We start from the raw sequence: 22,434 nt of genomic DNA, 5'->3' as shown, positions 1-22,434 counted from the left end.
AAATTTAGTGTGATGTCAAAACCAAATAAATAGATTGAAACGATTTCGTATGATGACAAAATCAAATAAATAGATTGAAACGATTTCGTGTGATGTCAAAACCAGATAAACAGATTGGAACGGAAAGAGTAGCTTCTTTTAAACTCATAAGTGGGGGAATACATAAAGTTGAATATAGTAGTAATTTAAGAATGGTAAGATTTTGTTGAAATTGTTTGCTTGAAAAATTCCCGAAAAGCTAATTATAGGTACTTCTCTCTATCGAGATAACATAATTGAACTATGACGTGCTCCTACTTACACTCTCCCCAGCTCCATCCATACCCTTTCCTAGTTAGAGGTGGATTAATTATCGTAAGTTAGTGCTAATTACTAGTATTACACTTACTATTTTGTGATGTTGAGTGATGTATATGTGCATAAATTTTAAGTGGAAGATAGTAAATTTGATCGCGCTCAGGATGATCTTTGTGTTAGAGTCTTTTATTTCCTTTTTATAAGTTCATTCAGCATGGAGAATCGTACCTTCAACAGAAATATTTTTGACTATTGTATAGGAGCAGAAGTTTTACCCTGTGCGCACCCAAAGGTAGCGGCTGCGGATTTCTCTTGTCATAAAAAATATATATATATATATATATATTTTTAAATCTATTAACGAAAAATTTACCATTTTACTATTAACTTACATTTGAAGGGTGTCACAAGTACAATTTAAAATGTAAGGTGGATTTTTTGTCACCAAGTGAAAAAGCTAAGGGAGGAAAGTGTATTTGACCTTTCTTTGTATTTGGTTTCTATTGATTTTTTTAAAAAAAAAAAAAGACAAGCCAAATTAACTAAATGCAAATTGTAGACGTAAAAAAGAAGTGTTACTTTTCCTTTTTGCTATAAATGTCCCTAATATTTGTTAGATACTTTTAGGGCCCATTTGGCCATGCGATATGGTATCATGATATGGTATCATGATATAGTATCATGATATGAAATCATGAGATGAAATTGAAGGTTTGTTTGGATGTGTGATATGGAATTTTTGTGTTGTATAGTTTCTCATAAACATAAAAATCTCATAAGTTCTAAAACTATTAAAATAGCCCCAATTATTTATTCAATCTTATCAAATAAACAAAAAATTATAAAATTGCATAATAAATTATTACAAAGTTATTTGTTCTCCACTTAAGTAATTGTTTCATCTAACTTTAATTTAATAAAAAAATTGAACATAAATTGTAGTGTACTAGTCTTAAATATAATCCTCCCACATAGTACGACCAATTTCCTCATGTTGAACTTGCATTTCTCGATCATGTGACCGAGAAGACGAACCAACATTGTTCCTTTGATTGAAATTTATTAATGTGATTGAAATTTTACCTTAAATTTTACAATCGTGAGGTGTGAGTTAAAGTGACTATATGTTGGTGATAATAATAAATTTATGTCGGTGAGAATAATAAATTTTAAAAAGTAATGATGTGATTATAAATTTTATTTACGTATGAAACAAATGGTTAGTAGATATAAATGTGGGGTTGTTTTAACAAAATATAAACTCATGAATCAATTATTGTATTTAAATATCTCAAATCATGATATGGAATTACCATATAAATCCATATCATGGTTTTGAAGAATATGGTATCACCTCTCATTATATGAAATCATGAGATGGAATCAACGTAAAATCGCATGTCCAAACGCTGATTCCATCTCACGATACCATATCGTAATATGGTATCGCATGGCCAAACGCCTACTTAAATTACATAATAAGAAAATGACTTTTTCTCTCTTTAAGCTTCAGATAGTGGCAAAACACAAATTAAGAATCATATCCCCCACCCCACCTTCATTTATTCTAGTAATCTTTATTTTTGTTATAACTTGAAATTTACCCTTACATATATTATTGTGTAGATTTATATTATTATATATACACAAAAGTTTGTCAAAGTAAGGAAGGTATAGTCAGTAATTCAGAAATATAGTAATGAATCGTTTTTATATATTATCATAATCTTTTCGATTGTTTTCTAATTTACATTAGATTGATAAACAAAAAAAGAAAGAGACATATTTTAAGCATAAAATCACGACGTCGATCTAATCGGTGGCTCGGTGCAAAAAATCAATCAAAATTTGTCACAGAATTTCATAGAGGATGACTGTGAATATTGTGACACACTATAAATGAAAAAAACAAAACAAAGAGTTAAGAATAAAATATGGCCCCTGAAGTTACGGAGATTGCTCCCTAGACCCCAAAACATACAAAATTGAAAATTCTGCTGATAAAATTGAACAAATTCCAAGTATGAGTTTCAATAATAATTTTAAAATTAATATATAATGATAATTAAGTTTATGGAATAAATTATTAAGAAATATACTACAAAATAAAAATTAAAATTAATGAATGCGTTTTTACATCTAAGAGATCTTCATTCTTACATAAAAAGATTTGAAAACATTTTTTTTAAAATTCAAATTATAAGAAGACAAAATATTTCATTTTTTCTGATTAATCTATTTTATAAAAACTTCATTGTTTTACGATAGATAATTTAATTGTACCTGATATTAATGTATTGGGAAAAGGTTTTGCCGATGAAAAAAATGGTGCTACTTCCTAGTTTGGACGGTGACAAACTTTATTTCATTCAATATTCAAAATTTATTTATTTAAATTAATTGAAATTCACTCCGAATAAACATGTTATAGAAATAAATACTTGTCTACTAAAAGGTTCTCTATAATATAAAATTGCATAAACATATACCATCAAGAATTATGCTTATATCAATTTAGCTTGAGGTTGGTTTAAAAAAGATTACACCAATTGCACTTCCTTCTTAAAATGACTAAATTCAAAGTACTAACGTAAGACATTTAATTTTAATGTTGATTCTTACTTTTATTTTCAATTTACTTCAAATAAATCTTAGGTCATTAGAATTAGAAACTTAATAAATACTAACTTCAATTCGTTTCTTGGCTGGCTTATATTGTTCGTGTCAAATTTATATAAAAAGCGAGAATTAAAGTAAATTAGTAATCGATTAACGTAAAACTATCAAAACGAAGCAACAAAAAAAAAATAAAAAAAATATGACTAACGAACTTCAACTATTTGTGAACGAGACATAACAATAGTTATTGTAATAGAAAATTTCAAAATTTATCATTAAATTGTTTCTAAAAAATGTAGAAAAATTATATCGAAATGAAATGCTACAACAACATACCAATGTAATTGAAAGATAGGTGTATGCAGATCTTATCAAAGTTGTTTCTAACAAATCCTCAACTCAAGAAAATATTGTTCAAAATAGTTTAGCAAAAAATAACAAAAATGAAAAAGTCATAACAAAAAACAATAGAAAGAAGGAGAATGAAACAAATTATTAACGATACTAAACCAAAATGAAAAACTTTTTGACTATTTCTAGTTTTCTACAATTTTACAATATAGAATGTGAACCCTATAATATATAGTACTAATTTAATATGGCAATCTAGTAACGCTTCAAATATAGCTCACGTAAACTTTGTTTCAATAATCTTTCATTCCATATTTTCTCCTTTTTTCAAGGCCTCTTTTTTTTGGTTCTTTAAGGGCGTTATTTACTAGGATTTAATTCCATTTAAAGCAGAGAGAAATAGGGATTTCAAGTAAAGGAAAGAGAAAATTGAGTGACTGACAAGTCTAAGCAAAAAATCTGATACTTTTCTTGAACCTTTTCATTCTTTTGTTGGTGTTGCATTTGCCGTTTTTTCTTACTTTGTTCACTCAAAAAAAGAGACCATGCAACTATTGGGCTGTTGATTTTTTTTCTTGAATTTCTTAAAGTTGAAGTCTTTTCTTCAACTTTTTTTAGGTTGTTAGAGTTTGAGGGGTTTGATGGGGTGTTGATTTTTTTTCTTGAATTCCTTAAAGTTGCAATCTTTTTAACTTTTTTAGCTTGTTAGAGTTTGAGGGGTTTGATGGGGTGTTGATTTTTTTTTTCTTGAATTGCTTAAAGTTGCAACCTTTTTAAACTTTTTTAGCTTGTTAGAGTTTGAGGGGTTTTTGAATTTTTTTCTTGAATTCCTTGAAAAGTTTCAATCTTTTTTGATTATTTTGTGTGTTAGAGTTAAAGGGGTTTGAGGGAAGAGGAAGGAGATGAAGAGTGATGATCAAGCAAGGTTTTTGTTTGGGATTTCACTAACTGATAGACCCAAATGGCAACAATTCCTCATTTGTTCTTCTGGATTCTTCTTTGGTTATCTTGTTAATGGCTTATGTGAGGTCTGTTTCATGTTTTTCTCTTCTTTTTCTTTCCCTGTTTCAATCAATATTCTATGGTTTTTCATTTATATTACTCCTCCGTTTTGATTTGTTTGTTCAGTTTTGACTTGTAATGGAGTTTAAGAAAGTAAAAGAACTTCTGAATTGTTTAATAAATATATGTAGAATGTACGAACTGATCTTTAATCTTGTGGTATTAAATATGACACATGAAAAGTGAGTTGCCAAAAGGGATAGAAACATTTTTTTTAAAACAAACTAAAAAAGGAAATAACACAAACAATATATATTCTTGTAGGAAGTTTCTTATAAGTGTTTTTTCATCATTGGATTACTGTTACATTGACTTTAAAGTTTTGCCCAATAGTTACTGTTTTTCTTCTGTTATAGGGACATCATACAAATGAAAATGCAGGAGATATTTAACAGATGCAGAGGTCGTTTGTGTGCTTGTGGAAATTTTCACCAGTTTTGGGAGAGCTGATTAGTGAATGACCATCTTTTTATTTGTCTTGCAAGTTATGGACCTTTAGACCACGATCTAAAGATACCATTTGAGCAAACTTTAGACGACAATCAAGTGTTTTGTCGGTAAGGTTGAGAAATATATGAGCTAACATTAAACTCGAGTCTAACGTTTTCCGGAAGGGTAATTTCCCAAGGGCTATATTAAGGCTTAGTTAAAACTAGGATGCTTACATTAGGCTGAGTGTTTCTTTTAGTCTATCTAGTGATTTGTATGTCATTAGTAAATGTAGAGAGCTTCTAGTGTTACAAAACCTCAAATTAATTGATATTTGTGGTGGAATGGGTTTATATAGAGCAAAATGGACGGTCCCCGAGTAGTTGGGGTTGAGGTGTAGTTGTTCTTGTATAGTGGATGCACAGGAGAGGTCACGGGTTCGATCTGTGGAAACAACCTCTTGCAGAAATGCAGGGTAAGGTTGCGTAAAATAGACCCTTGTGGTACGGCCCTTCCCCGGACCCCACGCAAAGCGGGAGCTTATAGCACCGCGTTTCCCTTTTAATCCTTTGATATTGAGTGCTTTTTAATGATGTTCTTCTCTTCTATCAGTGTTAGGTTTAATTTTGTTCTTAGTTTGTAACCAAATTCCACGTTGCGAAGTAAATGCTTCAATTTTATTTATTTCTATTTGCAGGAGTATGTATACAATCGACTGGGATTCAGGTAGACTACTGTCTTCCTTCAAAATTTTAATTACTTTTTTCACCTTGATCATTGTCATAATATCTACATAAAAGTTATTTGTGACACTTTTTTTCTCAATCATGGTTTCAGCTATGGGTGGTATTTTACCTTTGTACAAGGTTTTGTATATCTATTTCTCATACGTATACAAGGTTTCACCACAAAGCAAATGGTGAACCCATGGAAAATATATGTGAAGCTCTCTGTTGTACTCATGTGTTCTCATGGATTAACAAAGGGATCCTTGGCTTATCTAAACTATCCAGCACAAATCATGTTCAAATCCACTAAGGTACACTGAAAACTTAATCGTTACACTTGACATTACAAAAAAATATTGGTAAAAGTGGTGATGGTGCTCGCCAATCCATCCGGGCATTGGTCTAAATCTTCTATGTTCATGTTTTGAGTGTAGGTACTACCGGTAATGGTAGTGGGCGCCTTTATGCCTAGCTTGAGGAGAAAATACCCTGTTCAAGAATATGTCTCGGCTGTGCTTTTCGTTGGGGGCCTGATATTTTTCACGTTAGCGGATGCCAACACTTCTCCGAATTTCAGTATCATCGGTGTCATTATGATAACTGGTGCACTGGTAATGGACTCTTTTCTCGGTAATCTGCAGGAAGCGATTTTTACACTGAATCCTGATACTTCTCAGGTATTGTGATTATGGTTTGCCACATGACTGATTAAAGCACATGTGTATGTCAAGTAATAATTTTGATAATTTGATTGTCCTACTAAATTGTATCAGATGGAGATGCTATTCTGCTCAACAGTTGTTGGCGCACCTGTTCTACTTCTTCCCATGATACTAACAGGAGAACTCTTTGTTGCATGGAAATCATGTTCCGAGGTTAACAAAGAAATCCCCCTCTAATTCTTTTTATATTATACCATGTTCACTTGTTTTTGTTTTTTTGTCCTGAGATACGGAGAATAACGAATTGAGAGAATACATTTGTCTCGAATGGTTTGAATTAGGCATTACTATCCCTTGATCCAGCATACAGTTTCTTTTTCTTGCAATCTTATTTGATCTTGTCAGATTTGTGCATTTAGAGCCTATGTTTCTCAGACGCTTCAAAAATATCAATGGGTGCGTGTTGGATACTCCAAAAAAAGTGCATTTTTGGACTGTCCGACACGGGTGCAACAACATTTTTTGAGAGTCCGAGCAACATAATGTGAAACAGAATGAGTAACCATTATCACAGTGTGTTCTACATTCAACTAATCTTTAGTTATTTATGTTCATTCTATTATATATCCACAGATTTAGTTATGAATGATGACATATGTAGAACTTGATAAAATTCTTTTCGTCTGGCTGCTACGAAGTTAAATTACACTCACATTCTGCTGTGTATCTTGCAGCATCCATATGTTTATGGGGTCTTGGTATTCGAAGCAATGGCCACATTCATCGGTCAAATTTCAGTTTTATCACTCATTGCTATCTTTGGTGCTGCCGCTACTGCTATGGTAAATCTCTTGATTGTCTAATCCTCTAGTCACAGTATTCTTCTTGTTCGTTTCTCTCATTCTAGTTTTCAAAACGAAAGACACGTTTACACATATCGATTCATATAACAGGTAACAACAGCAAGAAAGGCTGTGACATTGTTGTTGTCATCCTTGATCTTTACTAAGCCACTAACCGAACAACATTTCTCTGGATTGCTGTTAATATCAATGGGAATTGTTTCGCGCCTCTTGCCTGACAGTAAACCTCCTCAACGAGCTGTGCAATCGGATAATATTAGGCGGAGTCGTCACAAAGAGGAAAACATATCATCAGAAAATACTGCAGATGAAGAGAAGAGACCATTAGTATGAGCTAAAAAAGTAAATAAGTTTTAGTTAGTTGCTGCTAACCACTTTGTTTTTGTTTTTCTTAAGCCTATTTGCTTTCTTTTGATTTTTATTTATTTTCTTGGTTGTAAAAAAAAAGAATATTAAAAGCTCTATATTAAGGTGGAGTTTTTTGTTTAAATTTATAACTCCCAAAAAAGATTTCAAGGGAATTCTTGGATTCAATTGTGCACTTTCCTTGATCCCCATTTCTTTGGTAGAAGACTGATTGACATTGTTCTCTTACTTATATTGAGCAAAAGTGGTGGAAACAGCCTCTCTCCGAGGTAGTGGTAAAATATGTGTGTATTCTATCTTTCTTCGACCCCATTTTGTGGGATTTCACTAAATCTTTTGTTGTTTATATTGAGAAAGTGGATTTGATTTTGAAGTGTTGAAAACATTTTACAAAAAATATCTACAAAGAGATATCATGCCTTCTCGCGTAGTTTAGGAAAAGGCCATATTTAAAAAAATATAAAATAGGTTGTCTATCTTGAAACAAGCATTATAGATAGAATTCACTGGCACATTCATGCGAATCTTTTAATTGTTTATATTGAGAAAGTGAATTTGATTTTGAAGTGTTGAAAACATTTTACAAAAATTATCTACAAAGAGATATCTTGCCTTCACGCGTAGTCTAGGAAAAGGCCATATTTAAAAAAATATAAAATAGATCGTCTATCCTAAAACAAGCATTATAGATAAAATTCACTGACACGTTCAAACATGTAACTTATAAGTCTACCAGTTATTTATAGTCTTATAGACAAACAAAAAAAATTTCTCTAGCTAAATTAGTTTAGAGGCGCATTCGAATAACTTGAACTTAGATTGTCCACTACATGACTCATTCAGAAATAATGATTCTAACAGAATTTTCTCTATATTTAGGGTTCAAACTTGAGACCTCTGAGTTTTCATCACTGCACCCTTCCCCATTATCATTTTCCTTGCTCGGATACAATTTATTTATTTTTTAAAGAAAAAAACATTTAGAAGTGCTGGGTCCCACTGTGTCATGAGGATGTGGCTGGGGTGTCTGTCAAATTAGACTGCTAAAAAGACAATACCACATGTCCCACGTGAAAATTACAGCCGTTTTTAGTGCTCCGTTATTAAGGGACCGTTTGGTAGATTTTTTTTTTAATTTTCATACTCACATTAGAGTCCGATTGATTTTGCACAGAAAACTATCAATGTGATATGGATTACAACTTACTAGTACTCACATTATAAGTTATACATAAATTTCTTTATAACTTATACTATCTATTCGTTATATGGATTATCAAATAGAAAATCAAGCACATTAATAATTTTATATATACTTAATTTATCACCAAATTAACTACCAAACATAATATTATGCGAAATTTAATGCGTGCATAACTCTCTTCAGAATCAGCTATCAACAAACTTGTACAAAATTGTTTGATATGGTGTATAAAAATAGTGTTGGATATACCCTCTACAAATATGGTGAAAAAAAGAATATGAAAAAGATTTTAAGAAACAACGATATCATTAATCATGCTAATATATGTATTAAAATTACTAATATCACTAATAATTTCATAAATTAATGCACGTATTGTTCTTTTTAATACATTCTATCAAACGACTCCTTATAATTATCGAGAACAGCATGGCCCCACAACGGCGATACCCGTCAAGCCCTAAATTTTCCATAATCGAATCTAACGATCCCGAATTGAATATTTATGCCCCAAAACCCAATTTCACGGCCCAGATACTATTTCCCCTCTTCCAACTCTCTGTTCATTCTTCACTAGCAACAACAAGAAGAACAAAAAACCCTAATTTTCAAAAAAATTGAAACAAAATCCCAAATTGTTCTGTGTATTCAGAAATTGAATTTGTGTTTTTAATAATCTCGATGATGAGAGGAACCAAACGATTCGCTCCGTCCGATTCCAAATCGTTCACAAACGACTCAGTGAGTTTGTCTTTTCTTTACTCTCAACTGTTATATGCAGTGTATTGTGCTTCGAAACTTGAAGCATAGCTCTTAAAGCTGCTCTTTTGTGCTGAAGTTTCAGTTTTTCAAGTGTGTAAACTAGCGAATGCAGTCAAATTTGTGTTGGAGGTTTTTTTTTTTAGTTAATAGTATGTGGTTTGAATTTTTGGATATTAGAGTTGTTAATTCTATTAAAAAGATGATTTTTTTGGTATTGGAATGAGATGGATGTGAACAAAGTGGAAGAGGATTGTAGGAATATTCATAGAGCTGAGAGTAACTAATTTGGAATGGAGATCATAGTTTATTGATTGGTTAGAGCTGCCCTGTTGTTCTAAATCTTAGTTCAACTGTGTAAAGGAGGAAAATTCATCTAATTTGTGTAAAGATAGCATTTTTTTTGTGTGAAATATTAGTAGAATCCTTGTAGATAGTTGTGCTGACCCTTATCATATCTCTTACGTGTTTGCTGGTTCTAAAGCAGATTCAAGGAAAGAGAATAATGGGATCAATTTTTGATTCACAAAAGGCTGAGCAATCCCAACCGCAAACGAAGGCTCCACAGTTAGATATGCAAAGGGCCGAATCATCTAGACAGCATGTGAGAGCTCTCAATACTCAGTTCGCAAGGTCTCTCATCTTTCTGTTTCAACTACTTTACTTCTCAAGATGTAATTTGACATGCTCTCTATGGACAATTTATATTCTTTCTGAATCTATGCAATCCCTCCACCCCCATCCACACCCCTCCCCCCCCAAAAAAAAAAAAATGAGGAAAACAATACCAAAGTATTAATAGATAAATAAAAGTGAAAACGTGGAAACCTGATCTTATTGAAAGTCAAACTTGCTTTCTCTGGAATCTCACTCTATTCCTCCAAACATGGTAGCAGCAGCCAGCATGTCAATCTATGTTTTCATTTATTTGCTGTAGTTAACTCACTGGTTGTTCTCCTTTATGAGAGAGAGTTTGTTTTCTTTCTTATTCATCTCCATTGAATTTGCTAGTCTCATTGGAGGATAAAAAGCTTTCGCAGATGTAGAGTCTATATTGAACTAGTGAATTCTACTGTTTTTTATGAGCAGTTGGGTTCAAACACAGTTACAGAACCACCCTGATGAACTTTGGGAAGATGGAATTCAAGACTACTTAAACCATTCTTCAACTATCAAGGTATCTTCGGCATCTCTCAGATTTTCATGCTCCAATTTTTTCTCAGCCAGTTAATATGAGTCTTACTCCAGTAAATGTATATACACACACTACAAAGATTCTTTATAAATTGCTTTAGTTGAGGATGTGTTCCTTAGTCAGTTTCCCTATATTGATGCAATTTAGTTTGCTAATTCATTGCTGAGATAGGGCAGGTCAACATATTTCTGCTAGGTTTTTTGGAAGAGCATATCATCTATTGTATGCTAGACATGCTTTCTGTTTTGAACTCGCCTAAAATAGTGCTAGTTGATGAAAGCTTTCATATGAAAATGAACATGTATAGGACTTGATATCTGCTTCTTCATATACTGGTGGTGTTTCAATTGTGGTTATTCAATTGCAGGAGAAGTTTAGTGACATTGTGAATTGGCTGAAAGCTAATTCTTCCAATGGAGAGATCAAATCTGCACATGGATCCCAAGCTGCTTTGAAAACCCTAGAGTCAGAAAATAAGGAGAGTGATGGTCGATTATCTTTTCTCAAACCTGATGCTCCTGTGGCTAATTCATCTTCAAGTTTTGGTGCGTCATGGAACTCAGGAGCTCTCTTTAGCAAAACAACTCCCTTTTCATTTGGTGAGTCTTCTTTATCCTGGATGCTTTTATTGCTTTTCTTTTTCTATTTTTTACTCTTTTTTAATATTCTGGTATCTCTATTATTCTAGCAGTAGGGAAGAAAATAACTGGATCCTGTTATAGTATTAGCTTGTTCTTAGACTAATTTAGCTCACTGCTGCTATGTAGCAGAAGTGAATCAAAGGAAAAAAATCTGAACTGAGGTGTCATTTCTTATGGAATTTTTAATTTAATACACAGATGTGACACTTCTCTGAAGTCAGTTTCCTGCAGTAGTTCTGTGATCATGGACCAGTTATTTAGGGTACATCAATCCTCATTACATCTAGGGAAGTGGGATATATAATATCATAAATTCTTCCGAAGATTGAAATAAATAACCAATCTTGCACCTGATGCATAATAGCCTAGTTCAGCTGTTAAGAAAGTATGGGATGAACCAATTTGTTATCAATTTACCAAATGTTCTGACCTTCCCCTTATCAAAAAAAAAGTTGTAATGTTTCCAGTTATGTAAAAACAAAAGCTCTATTCAGTTGCTTGACCAAAAGTAATTGTATTGTGTGGTGGAAGAGATAATTGGGGAGAACAGAAAGGACTGCATCACCAACTACACCTCTGATTAAAACTATGTTTTTCTTCTGGTCAAGTCTCTTCCATGCTCATATAATCTTTTGATTTTGTCAAATAGCTTACAGATTTATTTGACTGCTGAACTTGCTTATCCTTTTAGGGCTTCAACCTTCTGTACAAACCCAGAATTTGGTACCTCTGAAAACTGCTGCTGCTAATGATGTCCAAGATGCTGGTAAGATTTGGTGTTTTCATGCTTCAGTTGATTTTCACTAGGTCAAGTTATTAGTTACCTCTTAATCTCTCGTGCTTCTTGAAACTCCTCATAAGTCAGTATAAACCGGTTACCCCCCNCCCCTCCCCCTCCTTTTCTTTTTTTTTAAGTTTTAGTAGTTGTTCATCTGAACCATAAGGTGGAGGTAAAATGCCTACCTCCATCTGGCACAAGCACCGAGCCTTGGTGAGCCGCCTTTTACTGTTGGAGCAGCCGTCAACAGTAAAGGGGAAATACCATTATTTTCTTTTCTTTTTGGGATTTTAGAACATGAACTTTGGAGTTTGAGACAAGTGTCTGTTCTTTTTTGCTCCAATTCAATTAAGTTTCAAAATTTATCACTTGAAGGTCACACCTTTGATGTAACAGATTTTGGTAGGAACTAAAGACTAATGAATGATTACAGAACAAATGGAGGATAATATTGTGTAAGCAGTAGTATCTATTTCTAATGCTGAAAACAAGTCAATCTAAGACTAGGCCATCACATACCTAGTGTTAACTGTTAGCCATTTAAAACGACCAGGATTTTGTTTTCTCAATTTTTATAGCATGGCAAAAGAAGAGTAACAGGGAAAAAAAGAATACTGTCATATACAGAGTCTAAACACTTACTGACCCTGCATACAGTTTTTGTATTATACTAAAGAAGTAGTTGGGCTGCATCAAAGGATTTCATCTCATAAAATTTTTTGGAGACTACTCTTTTAATTTTTCACTATTTGCCTCAGGAGATTGCCCTTTTTTTTTATTTGCTCCATAACTGTGGAGATTATTTTTGTAATGCAGAAGATGAAGTGGAGCAGCCAAGCAGTCCATCTGTGAAGAAGACAGAAGAAAAGGGAGTCACTGTTGTCCATGAGGTCAAATGTAAACTTTATGTGAAGGTAACGTAGTACAAGTGCTTACTCCTGTTTAGAAAGAAATATATCCTGTATAGTCCTTTTTGGTGCTCCAATCATATTACTGGATGGCTATAACAATAAAAGAAAATCATATTACTGGATGGTTACCAACCATTTTTAAAGTCTTTGGACTTCACTTATATTTAGTCTAGATATATACTATCCTTTAAGAATTCTGATTTTTATTCATACTGCTTCTCTCGCATCAATATTTGTATGATTAGTAACTTAGGCATGTTTCATGTTGACAACGAGTGACTGATGAACTGAACTGTGATGGTCAATTTTGTCTGAGGCATGTCATAGCTGTTACTCTTTTATTCTGCCAACATTCTGTATAATAATTGTTATTAGGCTCTATGACATGCACAAGGGTAGCTTTCAGCAGGTGAAGCAAATGGAGGTGGTCATTGAATCATGTCCGATTTGTTGTATTCTTTTGTGTTTTGCATGTGTGACTCCACATTTTTTCTTGCATGAAATTGCAGTAATTCTTGTTTAGGACATTAGTATGCTAAACAAATTGTTCATACAGATTGCTACATTCTGTGATCTCATATAACAATTTATTTGAGAAGGTCAAGATAAGATGTTAGTCCAGATACAAAAGTATCTCCTACAGCAATGTTGATGGGTAATATCTCATATAACAATTATCACCATTTTTTGTTGTGTCATTTTACTTTTTACCCTGTTCATTGCAATCAGCCTTTTGTCATCAAGGCACTACAGTTTCATGCCTCAAGTGCATCATACTAAAAGTTTGACCATGAACATTCTTTTCCAGATACAAATTCAAGCTATTGACTTATTTTATATGTATCAAAATTGTGTTGAATTTGAGATGTCTAGCTCAATCTTTTATCTGTTCCGGCTGTGACATTTCTTTTTCCTTATTTCTATTTGTTCAGTCAGCTGATCCAGTGGATAAAGATGCATGGAAAGACAGGGGCACGGGTCAGCTTTCTATCAAGTGTAAAGAAGGTGTTAGCAAGGGTACCCGGGAATCCAAACCAACTATCCTGATACGAAATGATGTAAGTTCCATACCATTTGTTGCTTCAAGTGCACCCCTCACGCCATCCAAAATAAATAAATTATAGTATACCCTACTCCCAACAAGTCCAGACCCAACTTGTGGGATTTCACTGGGTATGCTATTGTTGTTGTAGTCCTAACAAGGAAATGTTCTTTTATTCAGTTTTTATTTAATTGGATCTTTAGTAGGAAGGGATGCATATAGTTGTCAGTCGAACTATAAAGGCAGAATTGTAAAATTGGCAATGAAACCATTTGTAATTCTTATTTGGTATTATCTAGCAAAATGCACAAACGGTCTTCAACTTATCCTAACGTAACTTTTTCCTTGCCAAATGTATGGTTCTATTTTGAGATCTCAGTTTTTTTTTAGGAAAAAAGTAATATCTCTCAATATTCAAGAATAAACAAATCAAATCTAAGCCATGGTCTAATATATTTTATCAGACATCAGTCAAGCTCTTTACAGTAATCTAATGATCTTAGCTTTTAGATGCTGTATTTTGGTCAATGAATTTGTCTAGCTTGAATAGTTAGAGGTAGATACAAACTTAATTTCCAACAGGTTCATGTCACAGCTTGAGCTTGGGTTGCTTTGTTATTCAAGTCATGCTCAAGAAATGACGAGCTGAGTTGAGCTTGTCACCAATGTAGTGCATGAGCGTAGCTTCTTTCGTTTGCCCCTCTCTTCATGGTTCTTTTAATATTATAATAACTAATATAACATGTGACACAGCCTTAGTGGGCAATTACAAGTATCTATTTGGGTTAACCAGAGAAACATAGAAGATGCTGCTTCAGTGATAGGAACCCTTGCTTTTTTGTCAGGCTGATGAAGCAGTTTGTTTTTCTTTTTCACTTTAAATGTGGTTTTAGCACAAACCTAGGTGCTGTATTGTAAATATATACTAAGTGTTACCTTCTCAAAAAAAAAAAGGTATCTATACTGGTGGGCAGTAGAAGGTACCTGTGAAATAATCAAGGTGTGCGCGAGCTTCCCCAGACACCATCATTATCAAAAATAAAAATGAAAAATTAATAGCAAAGATAACATTATAGTAGTGGAAGTTTGGGATGTTATTTATTCTAGGGATGATATACTGATTGGTCTAGAAGACAACAAGAAGACAAAATTTTCACTTCTCTTTGACTTGACACTCCAAAGCAAACAAGATTTTGTGTCCATCCTACATTTTTCTCCTTTTCTTTTCCCAGATAAATGCTGGATATATAATTGCTTATTTCAGTCGTCTTGCTCTTTAGACATGAGAACTAGATCACACCTTAACCTTTCTACTTATCAAAAAAGATTACACCTAACATTTATTTTTTGCCTATTTTATATTTGTTGCAGGTTGGAAAAATTTTGCTTAATGCATTGTTGTATCAAGGCATTAAAACAAACTTGCAGAAGAATTCCGTTGTTGCAATATTCCATACCTCGGTAATAATCCTAACCAAAAATATCCGTAATTTTTATTTTATTTGAAAAATGCGCCAGTTTGAACAAACTCCTGCAATTGTAGATTTAACAAGCATGGTTCTTGAAAGCTTAAATGGAGTTATTTTTTAAAAAAAACAATTGACATTTTCTGGAGTGCTGCTGCACTCATTCTAACTGGAGATTTCCAGTTTTTATCAAGTTACTTATAGAATAACAAAGCTAGAACTTGAAGAAATTGTTTCTATTTGATGCCATAGGTTTATTTTATTCCCTTATCCTCCAACTGCACTAAATGGTTGAATGTATTGCTTATATTTCTTAGGGTGATGGTGACAATGATGATGTTGTTGCACGAACATTCTTGATAAGAACGAAAACAGAGGAGGATCGTAATAAATTGGCAGCAGCCATCCAGGAACATGCTCCTGCTGCCTGAGAACTACCGTGGCGTCAATTTTCTGTTTGTATCATTACCCACCTCCAAGCAGGACGGATGCTTGGAATGGATCACTTCACCTCTTCGACAGTTACCTGAAAGACTCTTGAAGTTCTAGCAGTTAAGTTATAGCTTAGAGGTTATTTTGCTGGATAAATGAACTGATCCTGCTATTGTAGGAAGTCCTGTCCCATCAAGAGGCTTTTACACACTGTTATGTATAGAGGAAAAATTTGAGATGTGCCCAACAGAACAATAAGAAATTGTATACCTTTCTAATTATATTGTTGGGAATGAGTACCGTATTTCATTCATTTTTTCGTTTCCCTCCCTCAGTGTATATTTCAGCAGCTAAACTCCGTATTGTCAATTGCAAACTTATGCTACTATTACCAAGCTTAATCTATTTGTGACATGTTGATTTTATGAACTATGAAGTATGGACTTCAAATAATGCAGAAAGATTAAGACCTGATTTAAGGCACATTTTGAACTGAAGTGGGACAAGCTAAAGCAAGAAGGCATGTAAATAAATGCTAAAGAGTACTGTCATTTTATTAATTGAACCAAGTAACTTGAAACAACTATTTTTAGCATGGGTGAAGTAATATGAAACGGTGGGAGTACTAACAGCTAAAAGTGAAAGTTGACAGTGAAGCTGTGGTTTGTAACTTACATTACTGTGCTCTACACCCTTCGTCTCAAACTATGTGTTGTGTTTTTCTTTTACACGCTCTATAAGAAAACATTAATTAGGAGAATTTTTTAACTATTCCATCCTCATGTATCTCTCATCATCATACATTTACTCTATTGAAATATTTGTAGTCTTCAAGAACAATTAGGAAAAATGGTAAAAAGGTATATTGCCTGCCAATTTTGAATCTTTTTGGACTTATATTATGTGGACATTGATTTTCTAAGTTGAAATGGGTGCCCTGATCCTCACATAACAGAGGCCAAACAAAGACTGCAGCCTCAATAGATACTCACCCAATGAAGAGATGAACAATATCATGAAAGCTACATTTCCAGACTTTTATACATCTTTATAACACAAACACTGTGTACGTTTAGCAATGTAGAAGAGTTAGTAAAGGAACCTTATGCGACTAGGCGACTCTCTTCACTGTCAGGGAGCACAATGTATATCCTCAACATAGGCTTGTAGAACCTTATGCGACTAGGCGACTTTCTTCACTTTCAGGGAGCACAATGTCTAGCCTCATCATAGGCTTATACTTCTGAGGTATTTGAGCACCAGCCTGCATACAAACTTCAACCACAGCGGGAGCCTTCCCATAGAACCTCTTCAATGCACTCCTCAATGGGGTTCCTTTTGGATCTTGAACATGCCACACATAATTAGGGGGAAATACCTCATCCACTGTTGCATCTTGCCAGCCATGTTTCCCATCCCGCCATTGGTGTTTGAATTCACCGCAGAGCTTAGCATTGTGACCCCAAGGCCCCACATGAACCTCTGAACAGTAACCACAAGCTTTGACAGTGTACTTCTTCATCAACTTTGTCACCCCCCATTTCACTTTCTCATATGCATCAATCGTCTCCTGGGCAATACGTGGCACCTCTGACTCCAATGGTGGAGCAAAACGTTCAAAAGACCGATGGGTATCAAGGTCCATAATAGCCGAATTTGTGTCTACGGAGGGTCTAGGCTCCTCAACTAATCCACCTATGTCGATCACTTTCTTTCCTATCATTCTGATGGGTTTGGTCCTTCTCCGTGAAGGATATCCTGGCAGATCCACGCCAGCTTGGATGCAAAGTTCTACAACTGCCGGAATTCTGTCGTAGTTGAATCGTGTCTCATGCTTAATGCGTGTGCCAAAAGGATCATACATATGGTATGACTCGATAGGAATTAGTACATCATTAATTGATCCCTTCACCCAGGAGTGGAAGCTTCTGCGGGTACTGTTGGTTGGGCCAAGGCAATCCTGAATCTCATGACCATTTTGAGCAACATGGATTTGTGAGCATTCACTGCAGACAAAAACATAGTAACTTAGTTGATAGTTTGATACAGAAATGGCAAAATTACTCATTTCACAATATAAGAAGCAAGAAAATCAAGAGAGTTCATTTTTTAACAAGTTACCTACAAGCATGGACAGGAATAAAGTGGAGCAGCTGTGCAAGTCCCTTAATCAAAACTTTCCAATCATCTAACAATTCATAAGCTGAGGGAATTAGGCCAGGCACAAGCAATCCATTTTTAGGGGGTTCAAGCTTCTTTTCTATTCCAAACTCAGCCAACTTCTTATCAGCCTTCGCAGCCTGCTGAATTTTCTTCAGAGGTACAGGAAATGGCTTCTTCTTTTGCTTGGGCAGGACTGGGGGAAGATCCACATTCTGCTGCACAGCTTCACGTTTCTTAGAGTTTCGACCTTGGGGATGCCTCCTATCAGTACAAAGAAAGGTCCCTTGTCTTCTTGGACCAGTTACATTATATTTATGATCAAACTGCAGCCAGAAACAAACACTTGCCTTCAGATGAAACATCAGGAATAAACCAAGGCCGAGGAGATACATAGTAAATATAAGAGATTGCAAGAACCATAAGTGTCAAATTTCTCAAAGGAATTCCGTGATTAATATATGTTTAACCGAAAAGCAGCAACACTAAATGAACTCCAGGGTTCAAAAAAAGTAAAAAATAACTAAATGAATAAACTTCAGATATAAAGTTTCTCGAACATGATTATGAAATAACTTACTGAAGTGTGAAAGAATGTAAGCAACAGTTGACTGCTTGCAGATGGTTAAAGCATTACGAATTTGATCTTAGCAGTAACCAAAGCTTTGGACTGATCAATTATGGATGTTAAGATTAATATTTCAAGATGTAAATATGAGAAGGAAGCCAAACTATGAATGGAAGTAAAAAATAAGGTGCTGCCTTTCTCCACGGATCACAATTGTAATATTGAAAAAAAGGAGGCCAAATGAAGTATCACTCAAGTGAAAAAGCTTGAATTGGAGCTCTGTCTTTTCTGGAGACATTATGTCTCAAAGCTTGAGAAGATTCAAGTATCTTCAGAAAAAGTCATTAACTTAAGGGCATGTATTTGTAGGATACTAATGTATGTTCTTCTCTCTCTGAAATCGTAAAACTGTAGAGACATTCAGCCTAAATCTGAAAATTGTCAAGCTGGAAACAATCATAAACTTGTATTTTCAAACTCTAGTTGCATCACTTTCCTTATAAATTTCCAACAAGAGCTCTTCCAATCTACCTCTATTACTAAAACATCTCTCTAGCTAAAAGTTGGTCTAACAGATTGCAAGCTATCGTTCAATCAGTAGACAGGTTCCCTCCCATGATCCCACTGACGCAGAATGCAGAGAGTTAGATGGATTTTTAGATAACTGCAAGGTAGTCCAGCAACATGATACTAATGATAGAGCCAAGAAACCATTAACTCAATAAAGTTCTTTTTCTTATTCTGCAACAACAGTAAGCATTTACCAAATTCAAGATTTCTTGGAACAAACAGCACAAATAATTCCCAATTCCTAAATTCAACATCTGGATCAACTTTAGACTCATCAGTAATATACAGGACACTAGGAGAGTGCCCTAAGATCCAATTTATCCGTAGGAAATTATCATCCTACCTTAAGCAAATGAAAAGATCAAGAGACAAATGAGTTGACACACAATACGCAAGGGTACCAATTACTTGAAACAGAAATCTGAATATATTATCCAAGATACTTGGACAAATTTCAGTCAAGAGACAAGTTAAAAGAGGCACATCACAACTAACAAGAAAACATAGTACTGAATAGTTATACATATATGAGAGTATTACTAGCTTCATGCTTCATATAATCCTAGCTTGATAGCAGATGATGGAAAAATCTGAAAGCAAGAAAAGTGACCACGTATTTGAGCAAAAGCACATAATCTAGGAAAGAGGGAAGAGGAACCTTCAGCGGAAGTTGATAAGCCCATTGCAGAGGCTTCTTATACACAACCACGCCAGGGCAAGCACCTGAAAAAAGAAGCACGAAATATTTTTCACGGAAGTCCTTATACAAACATATAATAAGAATCTTGGTACTTTGTCAAATCAATGAGCTAATATAAATTTTTGTTGTTCACTAGCATCTTTGTAAAATTTGAATTTAAACAAATAGAACATTGAAGTAGAACCATTTTGAGATAGCCACCATGGAGTATTAGTCAGAGCTGAAATATGTTGTAGCATCTATGTGAACTTTGCTTTCTATCTGCCTGCTAGATCCAGTGAGAAATCAAATTTGTTAACTCAAATGGTTGTCCCCTACAAATTGAGCAGTTCAGGAATTAAATAAGATAATTCAGAAAAGCACATTGGCCGTTTTCATCAACTAGATTAATTAAGTAACTTGAATCCAAATAGACAAAAATATTTACAAATTTCTATACTTGAATTACAGAGTTACCACAGAAAGACCAATATGGATCAGAACTTAACAAATATTTAGCAGATTTCCTACTTGAGTTACAGAAGCACTATAGAAAAGAGTACACTCCATTCATACCAAAACACAATCAGGTTTGAAAGGTATTAATGAGTCCTCTCTTTTAACATATGTTCACCATATCATCAGCAATCAATACAAACATACATACATTAGCAGAGAGTTAAGAGCTATTTTCCAGAAGATCAACCAAAATGTACCAAATAATTCTTATGGACTCTGATAAGTCACCAAGTTCCTCGTAAATAAACTCATACACCAAATGAAACTATGAGACCAAATTTTAGAGCTGAGACGGTTTTGTACAAAATCGTCAGCTTGAGAACTGCTCATGTATTCAATTCATGTTTTAAATAATCCATTAAACAATAGAACAATTGGGATCTTACAACTGTGTTACTGATGCTACAATACACCAAGATTTTTCAGTTCTTTTCCTCCTACTTGAGGCAAGAGGGTTTATATATACACCAAATCTCTTTCAATCAATGCGGTTTCTTAGTTACTATATTACTTTCATCCAACTATCATAAGTCCAAAGAGTGGCATATGAAGTTCACATCATAGCATCACAAAATACAAACCAACCTGCCCCTCCCCAATTCCTGCCTCACCCCACTACCCCAAAGTCACAAATCCACCCCCTTCCTCTCTGTCATACCTCCCACCAACAACAGGTACTAGGAGTTAGTAACCTCTGTCCACCCAGGATAGGACTGATGGGAAGAACCACCTAGTGTTTTTTGTCTCCGCTGGGATTTAAACCTGAGACATCATGATTCTCACAACCACTTCATTGACCACTAAGCCACACCTTGCCCCTTGGGTGCTCCACAATTTCCATAAGTTGTACACTATCTACCACTAAAAATCAAGAATCCACCATAAATGAACCCAAAATCCCATCTTTGGACCCCCAAAAAGAAAAAGAACAATAAAAAGGGGAAAAAGATCACACCTTTGAAAATTAAAGAAACTATATACTACAAATTTAAGGGCAGGGGACGTGGGGTAGTGAAAATGTTGAGTTTTACCTCAAATTCTTGAATCTATGTGGGAGTTTCTGCTATAACTGGTTATGCCACTGAATTTCTTTGAGCTTTATACGACAAAATGATTGATGGGTGTTCACCAGAAAAGCTCCGAATTTCAGCCTCGCTAGGATTTAGCAGATTAAGCAGTTGTAATGGTTTGAGTTGAGAAAAAGCCGAGATTTTCGTATAAGAGTGTAATTATTACTTTGACCCATTAAGTTTGAAAAGGGTAAAATATTCAGCCCTCAAGTTTCTAAAAATTATATATATTCCCCTTTGTTCTTTAATTTGATCTTAAATAAATGAAACTCCTTGGCCAAGTCAATCAACGTAGCACTCAACTTTCCTTAACTACTAGTTGTGCAAAAGCTTTTTTTTTTTTTAGTTAGTCGAGAAATCTATCCAAAATATGAAAATTAGTTGAAGTCTTTAAGGTTCTAGAATAATGGGTTCACCCTTCTATCCTTCTCCAATTAAATACTGAACTTAGTTCGCTTGATACAATGTTTAAATTTATAATCTAAGACACGATTCATTCAATTTTTATCTTTAAGAAATATAATAGACACCATCACGATTTAAAAAGTCAATCAATTAATTCTCTATGTTACATGTTACATAATTCTTAATATGAAAGTATCATTTCAAAAGAATTGAAGAATCAATATTCAAATTTGCACACAATATCCAAATAATTTGACCCTCATATTTCGTACCCCGTCATTCTTATGGGTACAAATACAATATAGTGGACAATCAGATGTAGCGATACATAAATTGAATAGAAGAAAATAATTTCTTCAAATATAAAAATAAATATCTCTCGTAAAAGAGACATACAACTGTAAAGGACTACAAAATCAAATCTTCCGGACAACTATATGACAATTGGATCAGTTGGACTAGCTCAACTCAAACTAGATGAGCAGGAATTTCATTACATCACTTAAAGAGTCGATCCCAGTACAAAATATGACTAGTGAACATATATGATATAACCAAACTTTTATTCAGTTAAGGAGACAAATCTCCAGTCAAACATATTATACTGGCAATGGAGGGAGATTTCATTGAACAATCATCAGTGCTACAGAGAGGCAAT

At 34.1% G+C, this 22,434-nt stretch overlaps 3 protein-coding genes across 4 annotated transcripts; 2 read left to right on the top strand and 1 right to left on the bottom strand.

Moving 5' to 3' along the window:
• The first annotated feature begins 4,113 nt into the window (after positions 1 to 4,113).
• Positions 4,114 to 7,432, top strand: LOC125841594 (UDP-galactose/UDP-glucose transporter 4-like). The gene is made up of 7 exons (XM_049520744.1): positions 4,114 to 4,295; positions 5,456 to 5,484; positions 5,596 to 5,797; positions 5,921 to 6,163; positions 6,260 to 6,361; positions 6,883 to 6,990; positions 7,102 to 7,432. The coding sequence occupies exons 1-7, from the start codon at positions 4,170 to 4,172 to the stop codon at positions 7,342 to 7,344; spliced, it is 1,053 nt and encodes a 350-aa protein (XP_049376701.1). The 5' UTR covers positions 4,114 to 4,169; the 3' UTR covers positions 7,345 to 7,432.
• A 1,673-nt stretch (positions 7,433 to 9,105) lies between these two features.
• LOC125842390 (uncharacterized) lies at positions 9,106 to 16,101 on the top strand. Of its 2 annotated transcripts, none has more exons than XM_049521678.1 (9): positions 9,106 to 9,322; positions 9,828 to 9,973; positions 10,430 to 10,517; positions 10,903 to 11,134; positions 11,868 to 11,942; positions 12,771 to 12,868; positions 13,798 to 13,923; positions 15,279 to 15,368; positions 15,691 to 16,101. In XM_049521678.1, exons 1-9 carry the CDS (start codon positions 9,263 to 9,265, stop codon positions 15,802 to 15,804), a joined length of 1,029 nt encoding a protein of 342 aa, XP_049377635.1. In that variant the 5' UTR covers positions 9,106 to 9,262; the 3' UTR covers positions 15,805 to 16,101. The 2 variants fall into 2 exon arrangements, with proteins under 2 accessions (XP_049377635.1, XP_049377634.1); XM_049521677.1 differs by having other exon boundaries at positions 9,112 to 9,322; positions 9,825 to 9,973.
• A 651-nt stretch (positions 16,102 to 16,752) lies between these two features.
• Positions 16,753 to 21,476, bottom strand: LOC125842452 (APO protein 1, chloroplastic). Its single transcript, XM_049521749.1, has 5 exons — positions 21,333 to 21,476; positions 19,988 to 20,117; positions 19,762 to 19,826; positions 17,927 to 18,291; positions 16,753 to 17,811 (listed from the first exon to the last, which is right to left on the bottom strand). The coding sequence occupies exons 2-5, from the start codon at positions 20,040 to 20,042 to the stop codon at positions 16,980 to 16,982; spliced, it is 1,317 nt and encodes a 438-aa protein (XP_049377706.1). The 5' UTR covers positions 20,043 to 20,117; positions 21,333 to 21,476; the 3' UTR covers positions 16,753 to 16,979.
• Positions 21,477 to 22,434: the final 958 nt, after the last annotated feature.

This window comes from Solanum stenotomum, chromosome 10, assembly GCF_019186545.1.
Source record: "Solanum stenotomum isolate F172 chromosome 10, ASM1918654v1, whole genome shotgun sequence".
NCBI lineage: Eukaryota > Viridiplantae > Streptophyta > Magnoliopsida > Solanales > Solanaceae > Solanum > Solanum stenotomum.
The sequence above is the reverse complement of the archived record's forward strand: the minus strand, read 5'-3'. Positions and strand labels throughout refer to the sequence as shown.

Coding starts and splice junctions, on each gene's coding strand:
- LOC125841594 (XM_049520744.1), top strand. CDS start 4,170: ATGAAGAGTGATGATCAAGCAAGGTTTTTGTTTGGGATTTCACTAACT. Junction 6,164..6,259: donor TGAATCCTGATACTTCTCAG/GTATTGTGATTA, acceptor AAATTGTATCAG/ATGGAGATGCTATTCTGCTC. Junction 6,991..7,101: donor GTGCTGCCGCTACTGCTATG/GTAAATCTCTTG, acceptor TTCATATAACAG/GTAACAACAGCAAGAAAGGC.
- LOC125842390 (XM_049521677.1), top strand. CDS start 9,263: ATGATGAGAGGAACCAAACGATTCGCTCCGTCCGATTCCAAATCGTTC. Junction 9,974..10,429: donor CTCAATACTCAGTTCGCAAG/GTCTCTCATCTT, acceptor TTTTATGAGCAG/TTGGGTTCAAACACAGTTAC. Junction 15,369..15,690: donor TTGCAATATTCCATACCTCG/GTAATAATCCTA, acceptor TATATTTCTTAG/GGTGATGGTGACAATGATGA.
- LOC125842452 (XM_049521749.1), bottom strand. CDS start 20,042: ATGCTACAACATATTTCAGCTCTGACTAATACTCCATGGTGGCTATCT. Junction 19,827..19,987: donor ATGGTGGCTATCTCAAAATG/GTTCTACTTCAA, acceptor TTCTTTTTTCAG/GTGCTTGCCCTGGCGTGGTT. Junction 17,812..17,926: donor ATTCCTGTCCATGCTTGTAG/GTAACTTGTTAA, acceptor TTTTGTCTGCAG/TGAATGCTCACAAATCCATG.